The sequence below is a fragment of the Nomascus leucogenys genome, chromosome 12 (assembly GCF_006542625.1).
Source record: "Nomascus leucogenys isolate Asia chromosome 12, Asia_NLE_v1, whole genome shotgun sequence".
In the NCBI taxonomy this organism is placed as follows: domain Eukaryota; kingdom Metazoa; phylum Chordata; class Mammalia; order Primates; family Hylobatidae; genus Nomascus; species Nomascus leucogenys.
In genome coordinates, this window is record NC_044392.1 from 14,156,323 (window position 1) to 14,176,624 (window position 20,302).

A 20,302-nucleotide genomic window follows, 5' to 3' on the forward strand; every position below is an offset into this window, starting at 1 on the left:
AATACAAAAATTAGCCAGGGATGGTGGTGCACACCTACAATCCCAGCTACTTGGGAGGCTGAGGCAGAAGAATCACTTCAACCCGGGAGGAAGAGGCTGCACTGAGCTGAGATCATGCCACTGCACTCTAGCCTGGTCAACACACAGAGACTCTGTCTCAAAGAAAATAATAATAATAATAATATTTGCAAGGGATAATACACCAAGTAATAATCTGAAAACTTTTGCAATTAGTGCTTTAATAATATATCAAAGAACCACTAATAAAGCATATTCAACAATACTATATTTGATCTTTAAAACCTATGTAATAGGCCGGGCTGGTGACTCACACCTGCAATCCCAGCACTCTGGGAGGCCGAGGTAGGTGGATCACTTGAGCCCAGGAGTTCAGGACCAGTGGGGCAACATGGCAAAACCTTATCTCTACAAAAAACACAAAAAGTTAGCCAGGCATGGTGGCGTGCACCTGCAGTCCCAGCCACTCGGGAGGCTGAGGTGAGGGAATTACCTGAGCCTAGAAGGTAGGGGCTGCAGTAAGCCATGATCTTGTCGCTGCATTCCAGCCTGGGTGACAGAGCTGGATCTCGTCTCAAAAAAACAAAATAAAACAAAAACAACCTATATAATTACCTGATTTTAATGTCACATAATGTGCTATCTCAGCAACAGATGGTGTTTACGAAATAAAGCAGATTTACCAACACAAAGTAAAGTAACATCAGGGAGTAGAGGACATTTAGCATCTAATTTACCACTGGGGCATCTCTTGATACTTCCCTGCCCAATGTTGACAGTAAATGAACAAACGCAGTGGGCAAGGCCTGAGAAACGTCACAGTAACTAGGCTCAGGCTTTTCTGTAAAACAGTTGCTGAGTACAGTGGCTCACACCTGTAATCCCAGCACTATGGGAGGCTGAAGCAGGCAGACTGCTTGAACTCAGGAGTTTGAGACCAGCTTGGGCAACATGGAAAAACCCTGTCTCCACAAAAAAATATAAAAATTAGCCAAATTAGCCAGGCATAGTGGTGCATGCCTATAGTCCCAGCTACTCGGGAGCCTGAAGTAGGAGGATCACCAGGGCCAGGAAGGTGGAGGTTGCAGTGAGCTATACTGCTGTACTCCAGCCTGGGAAACAGAGGCAGACCCTGTCTCAAAAAAAACAGTCACTACCCATTCCCAGGTAAACCACTTAGACCACCAGAGATTCTGGCTAAGAATCCGTAATGGAGATCGGAGGAGCGGGACAAGATCAGCTGTGTTCTGGGGACTACTTTCAGTGACAGAAGTTGTGATTTGCCTCCTAATTTTACTCTTGTAAGTATCCCCAGAAAAAGAGACCAAACAATCCTGGAGGAGCTGTTCCCTTATAGGGTGAATTTACTCTACGAAATGAATCCAAGAGTCAGAGGAAATGTAGTGCTCGGATCCTTCCTTCAGGACCAAGGCATTTATTCCTCGAACCGCCAGGAGAGTTGGCTGCTGAGAGGTTACAGCTATGTCCTCCTCCATGAGCTGCCCTCAACCAAAGTATCACAAATTGAGTTCTCTGAAAGGAAACACCAAGATAGAATGAGAAACACAACACACTTACTAGGGATCAACACCTGTGAAAGAACGGCAACAGAAGCAGGACTGAGAAGAGGAAGAAATCAAACTGCAATGCAGGCCTGATAAAAGCTCACCCAACCAGATTTGGCTCTCTGGAGCAGGTATTGCCTGTTGAAGAGTTCCATGTTCGGCTGAAATAGCTGGATTTTTTTTTTTTTTTTTTTTTTTGAGATGGAGTCTCGCTCTTTCGCCCAGGCCAGAGTGCAGTGGCGCAATCTCGTCTCACTGCAAGCTCCGCCTCCCGGGTTCACGCCATTATCCTGCCTCAGCCTCCCGAGTAGCTGGGACTACAGACGCCCGCCACCACGCCCGGCTAATTTTTTGTATTTTTAGTAGAGACCTCGTGATCCGCCCGCCTTGGCCTCCCAAAGTGCTGGGATTACAGGCGTGAGCCACCGCGCCCGGCCGAAATAGCTGGATCTTTACGCTCCTCCCTTGCTCAGTCATTTGCAGGCTGCCCCTAGAAAAGTATGACCTTAGATGAAGCAGATCTCTGCTGCTGAGACAGACCGTGAATCAGCTGACAGTTGGAAGCTGTCTGATGAAAGCACTTCCGGCAGCTGGGCAGCAAGTAGTTCCCTGAAGAGAAACAGTGTAGTTCACCTTCATCTCTACCACATAAAGAAAAATACCCCACCCAGGGTTATGCCTCTTCTCTCTCAGGTCAGCCCACATCTATTTCCAGATAATTCTCAAGTGCCATCCCAGCTGCAGAGCTCATAGGATTGACTGAAGTCTCCGTTGTGATTCCATCAATTCGACTTCTCTGCCCTCCTAATCGTGCTTTCCTCACTCCTTTATAAGTGTCCTGAAAGTACACAGGGAATTGAGGCTCAGAGAGGTTAAGTAACTTGTTCAAGGTTACGCTAGAAAGTGGCAGAACTGGGAATTGGGCCCAGGTCTCCAAACACAGCACTTAGGAATTTAGACCTCATTCTCTACGAAACAGAATGTTTGAAGGTTTTCCTTTCCTTTTTGTTTTATTGGAATATTTGCTTTTCTAATGATAGCTTTATTATATAATTCATACATAATAGAGCTCACCCTTGAGAGGTACACAACTTTGAAAAGTACACAATTTGGTGTTAGTGTATTCAAAGATTTGTGCAGCCACCACTATCTAATTTTGGAACATTTTCACCCCAGAAGGAAATCCCATACCCATTAGTAATCACTCCCCTTTACTCACAGGCCCTAGAAACCACTAACCTACTTTCTGTCTCTAGGATTAGCCTATTCTGGACATTTTGTATAAATAAAATAATATATGTGGCTTTTACCTTTTTTATTGTGGTAAAATATACTAAGATTCATCATTTTTAAGTGGACAGTTCAGTGGTATTAAGTACGTTCACTCTGTTGTGCAACCATCACTCCTACCTATCTCCAGAATTTTTTATCCTCCCATACTAAAATTCTAGTTCAACAGAACAGTAACTCTTCATTTCTCTCTCCCCTCAGCCCCTGACAACCTCTATTCTACTTTTATCTCTATGAATTTGCCTACCTAAATACTGCATATAAGTGGAATCATATAATGTTTATCCTTTGGTGTCTGGCTTATTCACTTGGCATAATCTTTAACATTCATCCATGTTGTAGCATGTATCAGGATTTCCTTCCTTTTCAGGGCTAAATGACATTTCCTGTAGATAGAAAGACAGGAAGGAAGGAAGGAAGGAAGGAAGGAAGGAAGGAAGATAGACCACCTTTTGTTTATCCATTCATCTGTCGATGGACACTTAGGTTGTTTCCATCTTCTACCTATTGTGAATAATGCTGCTATAAAACATGATTGTATAAATATCTATTCAATTCCCTGCTTTCAATTATTTTGGTTATACACCCAGAAGCAGAATTTCTGGTTCATATGGTTATTCTATGTTTAATTTTTTGAGGAACTGCCATACTGTTTTCTACAAAAGCTACACCATTTTCTATTTCCAAATGGTTCCAACTTCTCCACATCCTTGCCAACATTTGTTATTTTCCGGCTTTTTAAAAAAATAATAACCATCTAATGGGTGTGAAGTAGTATTTCATTGTGGTTTTGATTTTTGTTACTCTAATAATTAGTGCTGTTGAGCATCTTTTCTTGTGCTTATTGGTCATCTGTACATTGTCTCTGGAGAAATGTTTATTCAAGTCCTTTGCCATTTTTGAATTAGGTTGTTTCTTGTGGCTGAGTTGTAGTTCCTTAATATATTCTGGATATTAATCCCCTTATCAAGCAGTTTGGTTTTGAGTGGCTATTAAGATATCCATTTAGAAATATCTAGCAGGCAAATATATATGCTGATCTTTGGATTATTTGGAAGTGCTTCAGAGTTTCAAAGGGAAGAAGTTGCTGGCCATGCTGATTAAGTTCTGGTCTCCATCCCAATCCCCAGCACAGCTTGGATTTTATCTGCTGCAAAAGCTGGAATTCCAGCATAAGATTTCATTTGAAAGTTAGAGTACAGTTGCTTTAAACAAATTTTAAACCACTACATCATATCATGCTATCTTTTTTTTTTTTTTTTTTTTGAGACGGAGTCTCGCTCTGTCGCCCAGGCTAGAGTACAGTGGTGCAATCTCGGCTCACTGCGAGCTCCGCCTCCCGGGTTCATGCCATTCTCCTGCCTCAGCCTCTCCGAGTAGCTGGGACTACAGGCGCCCGCCACCATGCACGGCTAATATTTTTGTATTTTTAGTAGAGACGGGGTTTCACTGTGTTAGCCAGGATGGTCTCGATCTCCTGACCTCGTGATCCACCCGCCTCGGCCTCCCAAAGTGCTGGGATTACAAGCGTGAGCCACCGCGCCCGGCCCATGCTATCTTATGTTCATAAAAATGTAGTTGAAACTGTAGAAATAAATTAGATTGTAAATTAGAAGACTTGATATAAGAAGGCGCATCCTACTATTGTGGGGTAAGAGAATAAAAGAAAATAGAAAGAAAGCCAGAATGGTGAAGTAAAACAAAAACCTAGGAAGAAGCATTTCAAGAGAAATGTACAGTAGACTACAGAAAATTCTATACAGAGGTCACGAAGAATAAGGACTAGAAAAAAGATACTGCGTTTGGCAATCATGAGGTCACTAGTGACCTTTAAGAGATCAATTTTAATTTAGTGACTGAAAGAATAAGTCAGACTACAAAACCTTTAGAAGGTGGAGTGAAGGTTGAGGGAGGGAAGATAAATACAGAATACTCTCAATTTTGGTAAAGGCTGTAATAATAATAGTAAATATTTACACAGCACTTAATGTGTTCAGCCTCATTCTAAGTGCTTTACATATTAACTAATTTCATTCTCAAAACAACCTATGAAGTAGATACCATCATTTTGCCCTTTTACAGTTGAAAAAACTGAGACTTTGAAGGAGCCAGAATTACAAATTTGTGATAGTATATATGTGTACATATGTGTGCATATGTGTGTGTATATATATATATATACACATACACATGCACATATGGTAGATATATCCAAATACATGTGATGGTAAAGACTACAATAATATAATATTCAGTGAGACAAAAGATAAGAGTTTTTCACAATAGGGAGCCATAATGTGGGGAAGGATTTTATATTACTAATAACATCAATGTATGTTGGTGATGTTGGCTAGTCATATCAGTTAGCAGGTATTGATAGATTTAAACAAAATAAGAACAAGCTGGCTTTTCCAGAATCTATCAGTGCTACAGGCCTCTATTCAATAAAACCATGAATGAATAGGGGGAAAAATGTAATTATCTCCAAGGCTTTCAAAGACACAATACATTTTCCTGTTGCTCACAGACCAAAAGATAATGGAACAACAAAAAGCTATTTTCCTGATTAGTTCCATTGTATGTTTATACCTAAAAGAAACAACAATTTTTTAACAAAAAAGGAAAGGATTATCTGAAGACAACAAAAAGCTGTTTTAAAGCCAGAAATCTGTAAAGTTTACTCTGAGAAAAAAGGATTAATATTTGGTAACATCTTGTCATCTTCCTTCCTACTAATATTACCCCTTTGGATCAACTATGCACCAAAGTATTACGGGGCATACAAAATGTTAATACAGAAAGAATTTTGTTAAAGGTTAATCTGGCCAGGCGCGGTGGCTCACGCCTCTAATCCCAGCACTTTGGGAGGCCAAGGTGGGCAGATCACAAGGTCAGGAGATCGAGACCATCCTGGCTAACACAGTGAAACCCTGTCTCTACTAAAAATACAAAAAATTAGCCGGGCGTGGTGGCGGGCATCTGTAGTCCCAGCTACTTGGGAGGCTGAGGCAGGAGAATGGTGTGAACCCAGGAGGCAGAGCTTGCAGTGAGCCGAGATTGCGCCACTGCACACCAGCCTGGGCAACAGAGCAAGACTCCGTCTCAAAAAAAAAAAAAGGTTAATCTAACTTGTAAGCAGTAAAGTGTTTTCAATCTTTATTGCAATATTAGACATAATTCTAAAATTTCTTATTAATTGGAATTATATTAAAATAGAGCAATGTATCCTGTAGTCCCTACTTCCCAAGTTAATCACTTCCTACTCTCTGCCCCCATAGTAACTTCTTCTATTATTACAGAACACTGTGGTAAATGCCATTTTATCTATTCAGACCCTTAACTGATTTAATAGAAAATTTTTAAACGCCATTTTTATATGTACATTCCATAGTAAACTGTGTGCCTCTTAAATATAGAAATTATGTTCTGTTTTGCACAGAACATACTAAAAAACTTAAAGTTTTTGTTTTTTTGTTTTTGAGACAGGGTCTTGCTCTGTTGCCCAGGCTGCAGTGCAATGGCCTGTGATCACAGCTCACTGCAGCCCCAACCTCCCAGGTGCAAGCATCCCTCCCACCTCAGCACCCCCAAGTAGCTGGGACTGTAAGTGTGTGCCAACATGCCTGGCTAATTTTTTTTTTAATAGAGACAGGGTCTCTCTATGTTGCCCAGGCTGTTCTTGAACTCCTGGGGTCAAGTGATCCTCCCACCTAAGCATCCCAAAGTGCTGGGATTACAAGCGTAAGCCACTGTGCCCAGTTAAAAAAAAAAATAGGTTTTATAAATAAATGGGTGAACAAATATGAAGAAAATTATAGCTTGGCATTATATTAAATACAAATGTCTTTTGAGGATAGTAACAATGATAATTTTTACTTTGGAATAAGGCCTCTCCAAAATACAGAGAGACATTCTTTGAGTAGTTAAGAGAATGATTTTCCTTCACATCCATTAATAAAGATAGGTGAAACAATAAATAGAAAAGAAAGTTGACATGGTCCATGGCATTTGTAGAATAAAAATTACATAATGTTTTGACTGCCAACAACAGGTTCAGAAACAATGATAACACTAATAAAGGTGTTAATTTTTTTCTTTTTTTTTTTTAGACAGGTCTCACTCTGTCACCTAGGCTGGAGAGCAGTGACGCCATCATGGCTCACTGCAGCCTCAACCTCCGGGGCTCAAGCGATCCTCCCACCTCAGCCTCCCAAGTAGCCGGGACTACAAGTGAGCACCACTACACCCAGCTAGTTTTTTTTTTTTGTTTTTTTTTAAAAATGAAGTCTCGGATCACGAAGTCAGGAGATCGAGACCATGGTGAAACCCCGTCTCTACTAAAAATTACAAAAAAATTAGCCGGGCGTGGTGGCGGGTGCCTGTAGTCCCAGCTACTCAGAGAGGCTGAGGCAGGAGAATGGTGTGAACCCAGGAGGCGGAGCTTGCAGTGAGCCGAGACTGCGCCACTGCACTCCAGCCTGGGCAACAGAGCGAGACTCCATCTCAAAAAATAAAAATAAAAATAAAAAAATAAAAAAAAAATAAAAATAAAAAAAAAAAAGATGAGGTCTCAATATGCAGCCCAGGCTGGTCTCAAACCCCTGGGCTCAAGTGATCCTCCTGTCTCACCTTCCAAAGTGCTGGGATTTCAGGTGTAAGCCACCACGCCTGGCCAGGTGATCATTTTTCTACAACAGCATTTCTCAACCTTGGCTGCATATAAAATTACCTGGGAGCTTTTTAAAAATTCTGAAATTTGGTCCTAATTCTCAGCAGATTCTGATGTGATTAATTTGGGGTGAGTACCAGGTACTGTTTTTCGGTTTTTTTAATCTCCCTACGTGATTTTAATGTGAAACCAAGATTGAAGCCCACAATTCTTTTTTTTTTTTTTTTTTTTTTTTGAGGCGGAGTCTTGCTCTGTTGCCCAGGCTGGAGTGCAGGGGCGCGATATCAGCTCACTGCAAGTTCCGCCTCCTGGGCTCATGCCATTCTCCTGCCTCAGCTTCCCGAGTAGCTGGGACCACAGGCACCTGCCACCACGCCCGGCTAATTTTTTGTATTTTTAGTAGAGGCGGGGTTTCACCATGTTAGCCAGGATGGTCTCGATCTCCTGACCTCGTGATCTGCCCGCCTCAGCCTCCCAAAGTGCTAGGATTACAGACGTGAGCCACCGCGCCTGGCTGAAGCCCACAATTCTTTTCTTTAAAATCAAATTTTTGAGGTACAATTTACATTCAGTAAAATTTGTCAATTTAAGCATACAATTTAATAAGTTTTGACAAATGAATATAGTCACGTAACCACTACAGTCATTAACATTTCCATCACCCAGAAGTTTTCTCACACCTACAAACCTGAGCCAATCTCTCAAGATGAATCCTGAGTGGCTAACTGGTCCTATATTTAAAATAGAGCCAAAGAGTCATTTACTGACTAGAGGTTACACACTTACTCTGAGTTCCTGGAAAACCCACACCTCTGCTTAACTTTGGGACTTTCATAGCTGACTATTCCTATTCACACTGCCCAAAACAACCAATAGGCTGTGGCTTGCATCAACCAATCAGAACTCAGCTGCATTGACCAATCAGAACTAAGAAAGTTTGTCCTTTATTTGCATATATGGACCTGATTGGGAACCTGGACAGGAACTTTCAGTATAAAAGCCAAATCCCTTGTTCTCTGGAATGCACCTTTGTTTTACACCAACAGCTGCATCTCCCTGGTTTGCAAACTGTTCTGTGGAATAAAGTCTCTTTCCTCTAAATTCTATTTCAGAGAACTTTTATTCACAAACTCCATTCCCTTCTACTTTGATCTACTGATCAAACCACTGATCTACTTTGTCATTATATCTCAGCTTTCTAGAATTTCATATACATGAAATTGTATATAGTCTTTTGGGTATGGTTTCTTTTATTTAGCATGATACTTTTGAGATTCATCCATGTTGCTAGCCTATCAGTAAGTTTGTCCTTTTTTATTGCTGAACAGTATTCCATCTGTATGGATATACAACAATTTCCTTATCCATTCACCCATTTGGTAAGCATATGGGTCATTTCTAGTTTCAGGCTATTATGAATAAAGCTACTATAAATATTCAAGTACAAGTCTTTATGTGAACATATGAGGGTCTTCAAAAAGTTTGTGGAAAATGAGTATTATAAAAAAACTACACATGGATTTCACTTTTTTTTGCACTAAGATAAACTCACACTAACTTGCTATAATATATCTGGATAGGATCTAGTTTAAGGCACTAAAAAGGATAAGACATTAGTTTGAAAAGAGCCCCTATCAGAGAAACATGAATACTGCTAAAATTGAAGCAAGAACAAACACCAAATTCATGGTGAAGCTTGGGAGAAAGAATGGTGAAGCCACTGATGCTTTATAAAATGTATATGGGGCAATGCCCCAAATAAATCAGCAGTTTACCAATGGGTAACTCATTTTAAAAGGATGAAACGATGCTGAACATGAAGCCCGCAGCAGCAGACCATCCACATCAACTTGTGAGGAAAAACACTCATCTTGTTTGTGCTCTAATCGAGGAGGACAGACAATTAACAGCAGAAACAACAGACAATATCATAGACATCTCAATTTCTACAGCTTACACAATTCTGCTGAGAAATTAAAGTTGAACAAACTTTCCACTTGACAGGTGCCAAAACCACTGCATCCAGATCAGCTAATAAGAGCAGGGCTTTCATTGGAAATTTTAAACAAGTAGGATCAAGATCCTGAGGCATTTCATTGAAGAATTGTGACAGGAGATGAAACATTACTTTACCAGTATGATCCTGAAGACAAAGCACAATCAAAGCAATGGCTACCAAGAGGCAGCAGTGGTCCAATCAAAGCAAGACCAAACTGATCAACAGCAAAGGTCATGGCAACAGTTTTTTAGGATATTCAAGTCATTTTACTTGCTGACTTTCTGGAGGGACAAAGAATGATAACATTTGATTTATTATGTGAGTGTTTTCAGAAAGTTAGCCAAAGCACTAGCAGAAAAATGCCCAGGAAAGCTTTACCAGAGTTTTTCTCCACCACAACAATGTTCCTGCTCATTCCTCTCATCAAACAAGGGCAATTCTATGAGGGTTTTGATGAGAAATCATTAGGTATCCACCTAACAGTCCTGATTTGGCTCCTTCTGACTTCTTTTTGTTCCCTAATCTTTAAAAAAATCTTCAAAAGGCACCAATTTTTCTTCAGCCAATAATGTAAAAATGCTGCATTGACATGGTTGAATTCCTAGGGCCTTCATTCCTTTAGGGATGCACTAAGTGGCTTGTATCATTGCTTACAAAAGTTCTTGAACTTGATGGAGTTTATGTTGAGAAATAAAGTTTATACTTTTAATTTTTATCCTTTAATTCCATTTCTCCATGAGCTTTTGAAATCCCCTTATATGTTTTCATTTATCTCAGGTAAATACCTAAGAGTAGGATTGCTGAATCTTTTGTTTAAGTATATGATTAGCTATATAGGACATTGTTTTCCAATGCAGCTGCACCATTTTGCATTCATGCCATACATTACATATCAGCAATGTATGAGAGTTCCAGTTACTCCATATACTTGTCAGCATTTGGTAGTCTTTTTTTTTCTTTAACCATTTTAGTGTGTGTGTGTAATGTAGGTATTTCCTTGAATTTTAATTTGTATTTCTCTAAGGACTAAATTATAGAAAGTATACAAACAACTGTTGTTAAGGCAAGAAAACCACTAGGCAGAAGGGTACTTCAGCTTTTGCTTCAATAGTCTTTTTTTTTTTTTTTTTTTTTTTTTTAGACGGAGTCTCGCTCTGTCGCCCAGGCTGGAGTGCAGTGGCACGATCTTGGCTCACTGCAACCTCTGCCTCCCGGCTTCAAGCAATTCTCCTGCCTCAACCTCCTGAGTAGCTGGGACTACAGGCATACGCCACCACACCTGGCTAATATTTTTGTACTTTTAGTAGAGACGTGGTTTCACCATGTTGGCCAAGATGATCTTGATCTCCTGACCTCATGATCCACACGCCTAGGCCTACCAAAGTGCTGGGAATGAGCCACCACGCCTGGCCTCAATAGTCTACTTTTAAATAAGGTAACTGTTATACTCCCCTAAATACCACATTCATCACTCCATTATAAGGAACAGGCAAATGACCAAAAAACATGTATGCAAGGAACTTTTCAAAAACAGGTTTCAGAAACTCCCAGAGTCAAATATTCACTCAGTTTATAACTTCCTCCCTACATAAGGAAGGCAACGTAATGTAGTCCTTAGTTTAGGCTTTGATGCCCAACCTAACTTTGTACTCTAGGATAGGAAAATGCAAAGTACTACAGAAAGATTTCCACCAAAAACAGGTAAACAATTATTTACTGAGCCTTACATGTAATAAGTGACTAAATGTTAATTCAATGACTGAACCAAGAACAAGTCAACAATAAGCTTCAAGGATAATTTTTATCTATGTAATGCTTTAAAAATCAGAAGCATCCAGAAATTGAGCCACAAATGCCAGTACATCTTTTAGGCTTCAGTTACATATAAATCAATTAAGAGAGATGTCATACTACACAAATATAAAAAATGATATGACAATTTACTCATTCATTCAATAAACATTTACTGAGCACCAACTTAGGACAAATCACATTATACATCCTAAGGGGGAGAACAATTACACTGAAAACCAAAAATTAATCAGTTGACTATATATGATTACAAAAACTATTGCAGAGTAATTTAGCATATAAATCACATAATACTACAGCTAATATTTAAATAAGTATGATTTTCTTAGTCTACTAGCTCCATGATAGGCTAAAAGTGTCCAAGAAGCATGCTGCCTGTATTAGAAAGAAATGAGCCTATAAATAAACCACAAGGTAAAAAAATTCACATAAAAATTATCTTGAATAAATTATTATCTATTTCTAATATCAAACACTAACGCTAAACCATAGTAATTTAGGGTTTGGAAACAGACATTACAACACTGTTTATATGCTTTCAAGGTTATCCATTTCTAAAGCTGAGTTATAAATGGTGTGCACGAAAAAAAAACCCACAGTATTCTATTCATTTATATATGTGTACCCTGAGTGCTATATCACAGTCATCATTTTTTATCAAGAATGACAATTTTAACCTTTAAATAACCACTTATTTGTCAAAAACATTCCACATGTATTAAGATTAAATAATCAATCATGCAAATTGAATCAAGCAAGTCTAAATAATGCTTACCTAATAAAATTAATATGGTGATTTCCTAACTTAAGCCATACTTCATGTAATAAAGTTTAAAATTCACATGAAACTCAGATATGCAACAAGAAACAAGTATGAGAAGCTGTTATGGGCTGAATTATGTCACCCCCCAAAAAATATGCTGAAGTCCTAACCCCCAATACCTCAGAACATAACCTCAGTCCCTCATGATGTGACCTTGGAAATAGGGTTGTTGCATATGTGATTGAGACGAGGTCATACTGGAGTAGGGTGAGCCCCTAATCCAATATGACCAGTGTCCTTATAAGAAGGCCATGTGAAAACAGACACACACAGGGAGAATGCCACATGACCACAAAATCAGAGATTGGAATTTTGCAGCTACAAGTCAAACAATGCCAAAGACAGCCAACAAACCACCAGAAGCTAGCAAGAGGCAACAAGGGACTCCCCTGTAGGTTGCAGAAGGAGCATAGCACTGCCAACACCTTGATTTTGGATTTCTAGCCTCCAGAACTCTGAGACAATATATTTCTGTGGTTTTAAGCCAATCCAGTTTGTGATACTTTGTTACAGCAGCCACAGGAAACTAATACAGCATTTTATATTAATAGAATGTTTCTCTCGTACATTATATTAATGCATTGATTTTTAAAAATTTTATTTTCTACGGTATCATATAGTAAACTTGACTTTCTTGGTGTATAGTTCCATACATTTTAACACATGTATATATTCATATAACCCTCACCATAATAGATTACTGACAGTTAATGTCTTGTTTTTTAATTGCCGTTATTGAAACAAGAGAAATAAAAGTGTTTCCCATAGCCATAAATTTCCAGCCTTTTCAATAATATAGTTTTAAAATTCCTAAAGATAATCTCTAAAATAAAATTCACTATCTTTAGTTTATTCATCATCTTTAAAATCCAAAGTTCTATCCTTGAGAAAGTCACCTTTAGAAAAATTCATTTAAAGCTTTCATTTGAAGAAATTGATAAATCACCATTCTTCACACAAAACAGATGGTTAAACACAGAAGATACACCTAAGTTGTAACACTCATACTACTTAATGCTATCAGTTTATTATATGCACAAGTCTGGAGTTTTCCCCATATATTCCAATACCACTCATACTCAAAATTCAGGTTTCTCTATTTTACAACACTGAGAAATTCATTCTTAACATTCAGTCATTCAACAAGCACTTACTGAACATTAAAATGTGTGCATATGTGATGTGTTAGGGTGGAGGGAGAGAACTCGTTGCTCAAAAAAAAAAAAAGATAATGTGATTTAAAACCTGAAAAATTTCTATGCTAAAAAACACACCGACTTAAAGGAATGCAGCTGCCTTCTGTGATGGAATATCTTAAATATCAATAAAGTCATTTTTCTCCACATGAAATTTTATTATAATTTTATTCATTCTAACTCACATATGATGCCATAGTTTTTTCAATGTAGATATCTTTTGTTCCCCCAAACAATATAGATTAAAACAAATTACATATAAAAATCAACAAACTGTAATACTTGTTACTGATAAATTTCATAAAAGTTATACTACAGAAAAATTTCACAGACCTGTTTATTGATGATATACAAGTGTACACAATTTTAAATTTACTACCTGATGTTTAAGTTATAGATAACTTCCTGAAATGGGCCACTTTTTATATTTCCATTATTGACTTTGTAATTGTACCTCTTCCACATAAGGTAATACTTAGCATTCTGGTTCTAGTCTTGAAGGCTTCAAGAACAAATCATGTACTTATTTAAAAATGTGTAGACTAAAACTATGGGGTTTTGTTGAAGTCACCTGTCAAGATCTACTTAAAATTTCTGGATAAATATGTACATAACTAAGATGTACCAGGCACAGAAGGCCCCTGCATGCCTTTACCCAATTTTTAAAACTAAATATCCAAGTAAATATAATATTTCTGTGTTTAAGTGAGAAAAACTGTTAATGTTTTTTTCCTTCAATCAATTCAGATTTTCCTGAGAAAAAGCAAAGCCTCTTTAAGTTTTACCAAACACAAAGAAATCAATTTAAAATACAGTGGATAGCAAAAGGGTCAAAATGTTAAAACCGTTAGTAAATTATAGGTGTCTTATTCTTATGCCATCTGCAGACTCCTGAATAAGTATTTTCCCAAGGTTTATACTACTACTATATCCATGGGCTTCTGAAACAAGTTAAAAATGCAGACACTGAAAACATATGAACTCTATTACCTTTACAATACTGAGATCAGACTATAAGTCTATTGACATAGCTTCAAACTTACAGACATCCCTGAAGAGACTAATTTGCAATTTTCCCCTTTTAAAAGGAATACTACTTCTGATGCAGTACATACCTAAAAGAAATGTATCCTTTGAGCACAGCTGGAAAAGTTTTAGTTTTGATCTAAAATCTGAAATATCCAATTTTTAGCCAGAATTCATGACTTCCCATTACCAGATTTTGTGTGGAAAGTAATTAGAAATTACAGAATTTAATCTACCTACTCTTTCTACAAGTTTTTGTTTGTTTTTAGTTTATTTGCCTTGAAGGCTTTTTTCTTTGTGCTTTCTTTTTTCATTTAAATTCCCTTTTTCATTAAATTCCCTTATGACTCTTTTTCTTAAAAGGATGTTGTCACAGAAATACCCCAACTTTCTGTTCTTCCTAAAGCAATGGCCTTCAGTAACTTCCCAAATCTGAGGTTCTATCGTTTAGAAACAGTAAGGAAATATGCAAAATTCTTAATTAGCATCACTTAGTAATTAATTGAGTTTGAAGTGCAGTTGTAAACCGAAGAACACGATTACCATCTTGGTATATACGAATCACTTGCTTACTCATCTCTTGGCAATACTTTTAGAAAGCCTACTCTCTAGATTAAGTCATTTACTTACAACTTCAAGTTTAGGAGATGGGGGATGAGTCTCTATTAAAGGTGGTTCATACCAAAATACAGAACTCAAAAAGATGCAGAACAGGCTATCCTTCTCTCCTATACTTATTAACCTAAATTAAGGTCAGAATAATAAAAATTACACAGCTTGTGGTTCTCAAGTAGCATAAATTTAAAGTGATAAATTTATTCACTGGTCTTCGTCTTTGAAATCCAAAGTCAATCAGAAAACAAGTTTGTTTATATGTGTCTTTTCTCAAGTCAATCAGAAAACATGTTTGTTTATATGTGTCTTTTCTGAAACTACCATAAGAGAGCCTGTAACTCCAGAACCACATTAACTTTCATATTATAAAGGGGAAATATCTGATTTAAACATGATCTAGATTACCCAAAATATCCGATTTCATTTGGAACGTGACACTTTAGTCATTTTAAAAATAGACACCTCTATAAAACTCTTCCTCTCTTTCATTTGCTCCCTCAAGTTTGAAAATTCTTCCTCATCCATCTCTTCCTATAAAACGACCACTTAAATTGCTCCTTTTCCATTTAAAATATTTGAAACAAGAATCTTAAAAGTTAAATGATCGAAACTCAGAAAAATTAAAATTTACAGACTAATAGGAAAATGATTGTATTTATTTTCATGTTTTCAGTGTTTCAGTATTAAAGCTGTACACCTTAATTACATATTTATTCAAGTCACTCTTTCAAAAATATACACAAATAAACAAAGGACTAACCTCTTTCAAATAAACAAAACTTGCTCAAGCCACTGTCACTATATTCTGGCACAGGATAAATTTACATTTCACATTTGCAAAACAAATTGTGGTATGCTGTTGTTTTGGTTAGAAACACAGGAATCAATGATTCTCAATAACCAGAAGCAGATTATATGAAACAGCACGATTCAAAGAAAAACATTTTTCAAATATGTTGGTTTTACCTGGAGAGCTAGATGTCTGGGGTTTGTGTCTCTCTGTGCTTGTTTAATTCTAAAAACAACCTCCCTTCAACTCCTTTCAAAAATCAGTATTTTCTTCAATTAATACGAGCATATAGTGTACAATAAAATGCATAAAGATATGTACTTCCAGAATGCTATAATAATCCAAATAGAAAAAAATTCGTGTTTTAATTTTCCACATAGCAAAGTCAATGTTAATCAGTCATTTTTTTATCCTTCTCCTTAACCATTCCACAAATCAGAAGCACTGTATTTATATATTTAATAAGATTAACAAACTGACTAGAAGCTCCGGAGGAGTAAAGGAAGAAATCATTTGTATAATATATTTTTCCATAACAAAAAGATAAAAGCAAATAGGACTTGTTAATTGAGAAGCATTTGAAAAACCCAGAGTGACCAGCTTTTGATTTACCCCAGTCTGACAAGGAAGAGAGAGACCCCACCCCCACTCCAGATTGTATGGCTTTTTTTTTTTTTTCCTTGGGTGGGGGTGTGGAGGAGAAGCTGTCACACTTCCATCTTCGGTTATTGTTAGTCCGCAGCCTAGATTCCCAAGCATCACTGGTCCAGGGGAAAAATCCTAACGCAGACAATTAAAACTGTCTGAAACATGCAGTATTTTGTTGGGGCTTTTTTCCCAGTGTTAATTTCATCGAGACTCAATCAGCTAGGGCTATAGATTGCCTCTGACAGTCTGTCCCTCAAACGCTCCCTCTAAAACCGCTTGTTCCAGATTTACTAACAATCCTCTCCTCTCCAAACTTAAATTAGGACAACACATTTATGAAATTATTACATCCAAAAAGTCATACCTCCCTATTCTCTTTGCCTTAGTGTGGGGAATAGAAAGAGTGAAGAAGAGAGATCTATTCACTCTTCAAACAAAAAGAAATTGGGGTAGAGGGTCAGTGGAGGAAAGAGCAGTGGACCTGAGTGAAAGGTTGAAAAAAGTTTTTGTGACTTGTTCAGGGGTACAGGAGTTGGGGAGAAGGCCGGGGTCTCGGCCCCAGGTCTCGGGCAGAGAAGAGGCACCTGCGGAAGAGGAGGCTGAGGACCCGAGAACGCCCGGACGAGCACATACCGACTTGCAGCACGTTCTCCACGGAGCCGCTGTCCAGCAGACGGATGCCCCGGCGGAACGGGAGCCCCTCGCCACCGCAGCCGGCCGCGCCGGCCCCTGCGCCCAGCGCGGGGGATACCCCAGCCGCGACGCCCCCGGGGGCGGAGCCGGCCGGAGCGGCGGCCCCGGGGGGTGGTGGCGGCCCCTCCTCGGCCGGCGAAGCCCCCGCGGCGCCGCCAGCCGCGCCGGCGCCGGGGCCGCCCCGGTACTGGAAGCTGGAGTACATGCAGATCTCCCGCTCATTCCGCGGGAAGGACCAGTAGACGATGCGGCGCTGCACGGGCTCCGGGATCCGCTCGAAGCGCTCCTCCACCCGTTCGTACGCCCACTTTTCCGCCACCGTCTTGGCGGCGCAGTCCAGTAAGGACTCCGGCTGCAGGTGGGGGCGGGCCCCGAGGACCAGGCAGCTGCTGCCGACGCCCCCTGCCCCTCCGCCGGCTGCCCCAGGCGAACCGCGAGGGTGGTGAGCCTGCGGGCTGGGCCACGAACACAGCCGCTTGGCCGGAGAGACCGGTGACGGCGAGAGCAGCTCCTCTCGCTCACCTCCGTCCGCCATTGCTGGGGACTGACTGATTGACTGAGGCGGCGGCGGCGGCGGCTCGGGCTGCGGCGAGACCCGGGCCACGGCCACGCGCCCCGCGCAAGCGCCCAGCGGCGGCGCCGAGGGGGGCGGGGCGAGAGAACTCGCGAGCCAGCCGGCCCGAGTGGGGAATCGCGGCCGGGCCCGGGAGCGCGCCGCGAGGGCAGGCGCGGGCGGCCTGCGGAATAGCGTGAGGCGGCGCGCGCTGTCCGGGCCGCCGCGGACGCGAAGACAGGCGGGAGCGAGCGCGGGCCCGCGGCGCGCTCCAGGCTCAAACAGCCCAGAACGCCAGCCGAGCGCTCTCGCGGATCCGGCGGCGGCGGAGGGGAGAGGAGCGCCGGGCGCTTTCGCACGCCCGCCCGCTCACCTCCAACCCACCTGCGGTCGGCCAGACAGGAATGGACTGTGTGACTGAATGAAATAGCGGGGCCATAAGCCATCCAAGGAGCCGCCTCCGTGAAGTTATAGGCTCGCGGGGTACAAGGAGAAAAAAACAATCCAGCTCCAACGGTACTGATGTGACAGGAGGCTGTCACAGCAGAGCGGAAGATCTGGCAGAAAGACGCTGGGAAAGAAGACACTAGGGGAAAACATCAGAAAGTTCGAATGATGAAAACTCGCCTCACGCCACAACAATGTAGGATAAAGCCGGCGGTCACCCCACCCCAGAGTGGGACAAAGTCGCACCACCCCTTGGCAATGGGGCATCAAGTTCGTATCGCCACGGGGGCTGCATCCTGGTGGGGTCTTTTGGAGGGTTTAGCACCTTGCATCCTAGGATACAAAACACTTTTTGTGTGTTTTTTGGTAGAATTCTCTGATCCCCTACCTCCAATCTGAATTAGGTCTTTCATGTTTTCCTCACTTGGCTCAGTCTTCTACACCTTTACATAGTTGTATTTTTATATATTTGTTTAATGTCTGACTGTCAACTCCATGAGAGTGAGAATCATGTCTGTTTCCTTCACTATAATTTATCCTCTGCCTGGCACATAGTGGGTGCTCAAGAATGGCAGCTTCATCACTAACTCCATAAACAACACGCAATTGTAAGTGACTGTCTCTTGCTCCATCAAGAAAGCTCAGATTATTTCAGAATTTGCTGACAAACTAATCTCTGCAACTTTAAAACGTTCCAAGAACTGTATTAAAAGAGTTTCTATAGTTGAGTTTGCCCTTAAAAGTGAGCGAGATTTAGAATGTAGGATAAAGTAAGAATAAGAAGAGAGTAAATGATTGGAGACAGGCTGGAGCCACAGTTTGGTTTTGCTGTAATCTCAGAATTAAAGAGCACAGGCTATAGAGTCAGAATTGGGTGTGAATCACACTTGCTGCCTGTGATGCTATTCATGATTCAATTAAATCATTTGTAAAAGGGAGCTAGTAATAATGCTTCTACACATAAATGTTGTAAGAATTAGAAATAATTCACTTAAAAAAAAGTTTTTTTAGAGACAGGATCTCACTCTGATGTCCAGCCCGGAGTGCAGTGGGGTGATCACTGCAACCTCAAACTCTTGGGCTCAAACTATCCTCCCATCTCAGCCTCCAGAATAACTAGGACTACAGATGCACAGCACCACACCCAGCTAATTCTAAATTTTTGTAGAGGGGATTTCTCCCTATGTTGCCCAGGCTGGCTGGAATTAGAAGTAATTCAAATTGTTTGCTTATTCAGTGTAGTAGGTCCTCAATAAGTATCTGTTTAGGCCAGATGTAGTGGTGCATGCCTGTAATCCCAAGGCTTTGGGAGGCCAAAGTGGAGGATCCCTTGAGGCCAGGAGTTCTAGACCAGCCTGGGCAACAGAGCAGACTGGAGACCCCATCTCTACACAAGAAATAAAAAATAGCAGGGATTAGTGGCCTACACCCTGTAGACCTAGCTACCCTGAAGGCTGATGTAGGAGGATTGCTTGAGCCCAGAAGTTCAGGGTTACAGTAAGCTATGATCATGCCACTGCACTGTAGCCTGGGCAACAGAGCAAGACCCTCTCTAAAAAAAAAAAAAAAAGAAAGAAAAGAAATCTTTATATTGGTAAATGGATTTATATCTGTAAATATCTATAAATAGATTACTGCAAAATAGCATAATCCGTACTCCACCTTGAATCTGGTATCACATTTACAGGCTTCCATAACACACATTATTTTCCTTCCTATAATTTATCAGAGTTTTTTGGGAGAATGAATATTCCTTTAATGCCTGTCCCCGTAACTAGACTATGAGCTGTGGAAGGGCAGGAACCATTTCCATGTAAGGGCCTATTTCTACCACCTGCCAAAATGCCTACACATAGAAGATATTCAGAAAATATTTGCATTTTGAATCAATGAATATGTTACTCTGCCTTAATCAGTTACTGCCTTTTTTTTTTTTTTTTTTTTTGAGATGCAGTCTCACTGTCACACCCAGGTTGGAGTGCAGTGGCACAATCTTGGCTCACTGCAACTTCCGCCTCCTGGGTTCAAGTGATTCTCTTGCCTCAGCCTCCCAAGTAGCTGGGACTACAGGCATGTAGGCCACCATGCCCAGCTAATTTTTGTATTTTTAGTAGAGATGGGGTTTTACCACATTGACCAGGCTGGTCTCAAACTCCGG

General features: G+C 40.3%; 1 protein-coding gene across 3 annotated transcripts in view; it reads right to left on the reverse strand.

The window, feature by feature from the left end:
• ZSWIM5 (zinc finger SWIM-type containing 5) overlaps positions 1 to 17,950 on the reverse strand; it is a 176,208-nt gene extending 158,258 nt beyond the window's left edge. For all 3 annotated transcript variants that reach the window (XM_030823773.1, XM_030823772.1, XM_012511383.2), the window contains exon 1: positions 17,085 to 17,950. In XM_030823773.1, the coding sequence (XP_030679633.1) occupies positions 17,085 to 17,679 (595 nt within the window). In that variant the 5' untranslated portion in view covers positions 17,680 to 17,950. The remainder of the gene's footprint in view (positions 1 to 17,084) is intronic.
• Between the last annotated feature and the right edge of the window lie 2,352 nt (positions 17,951 to 20,302).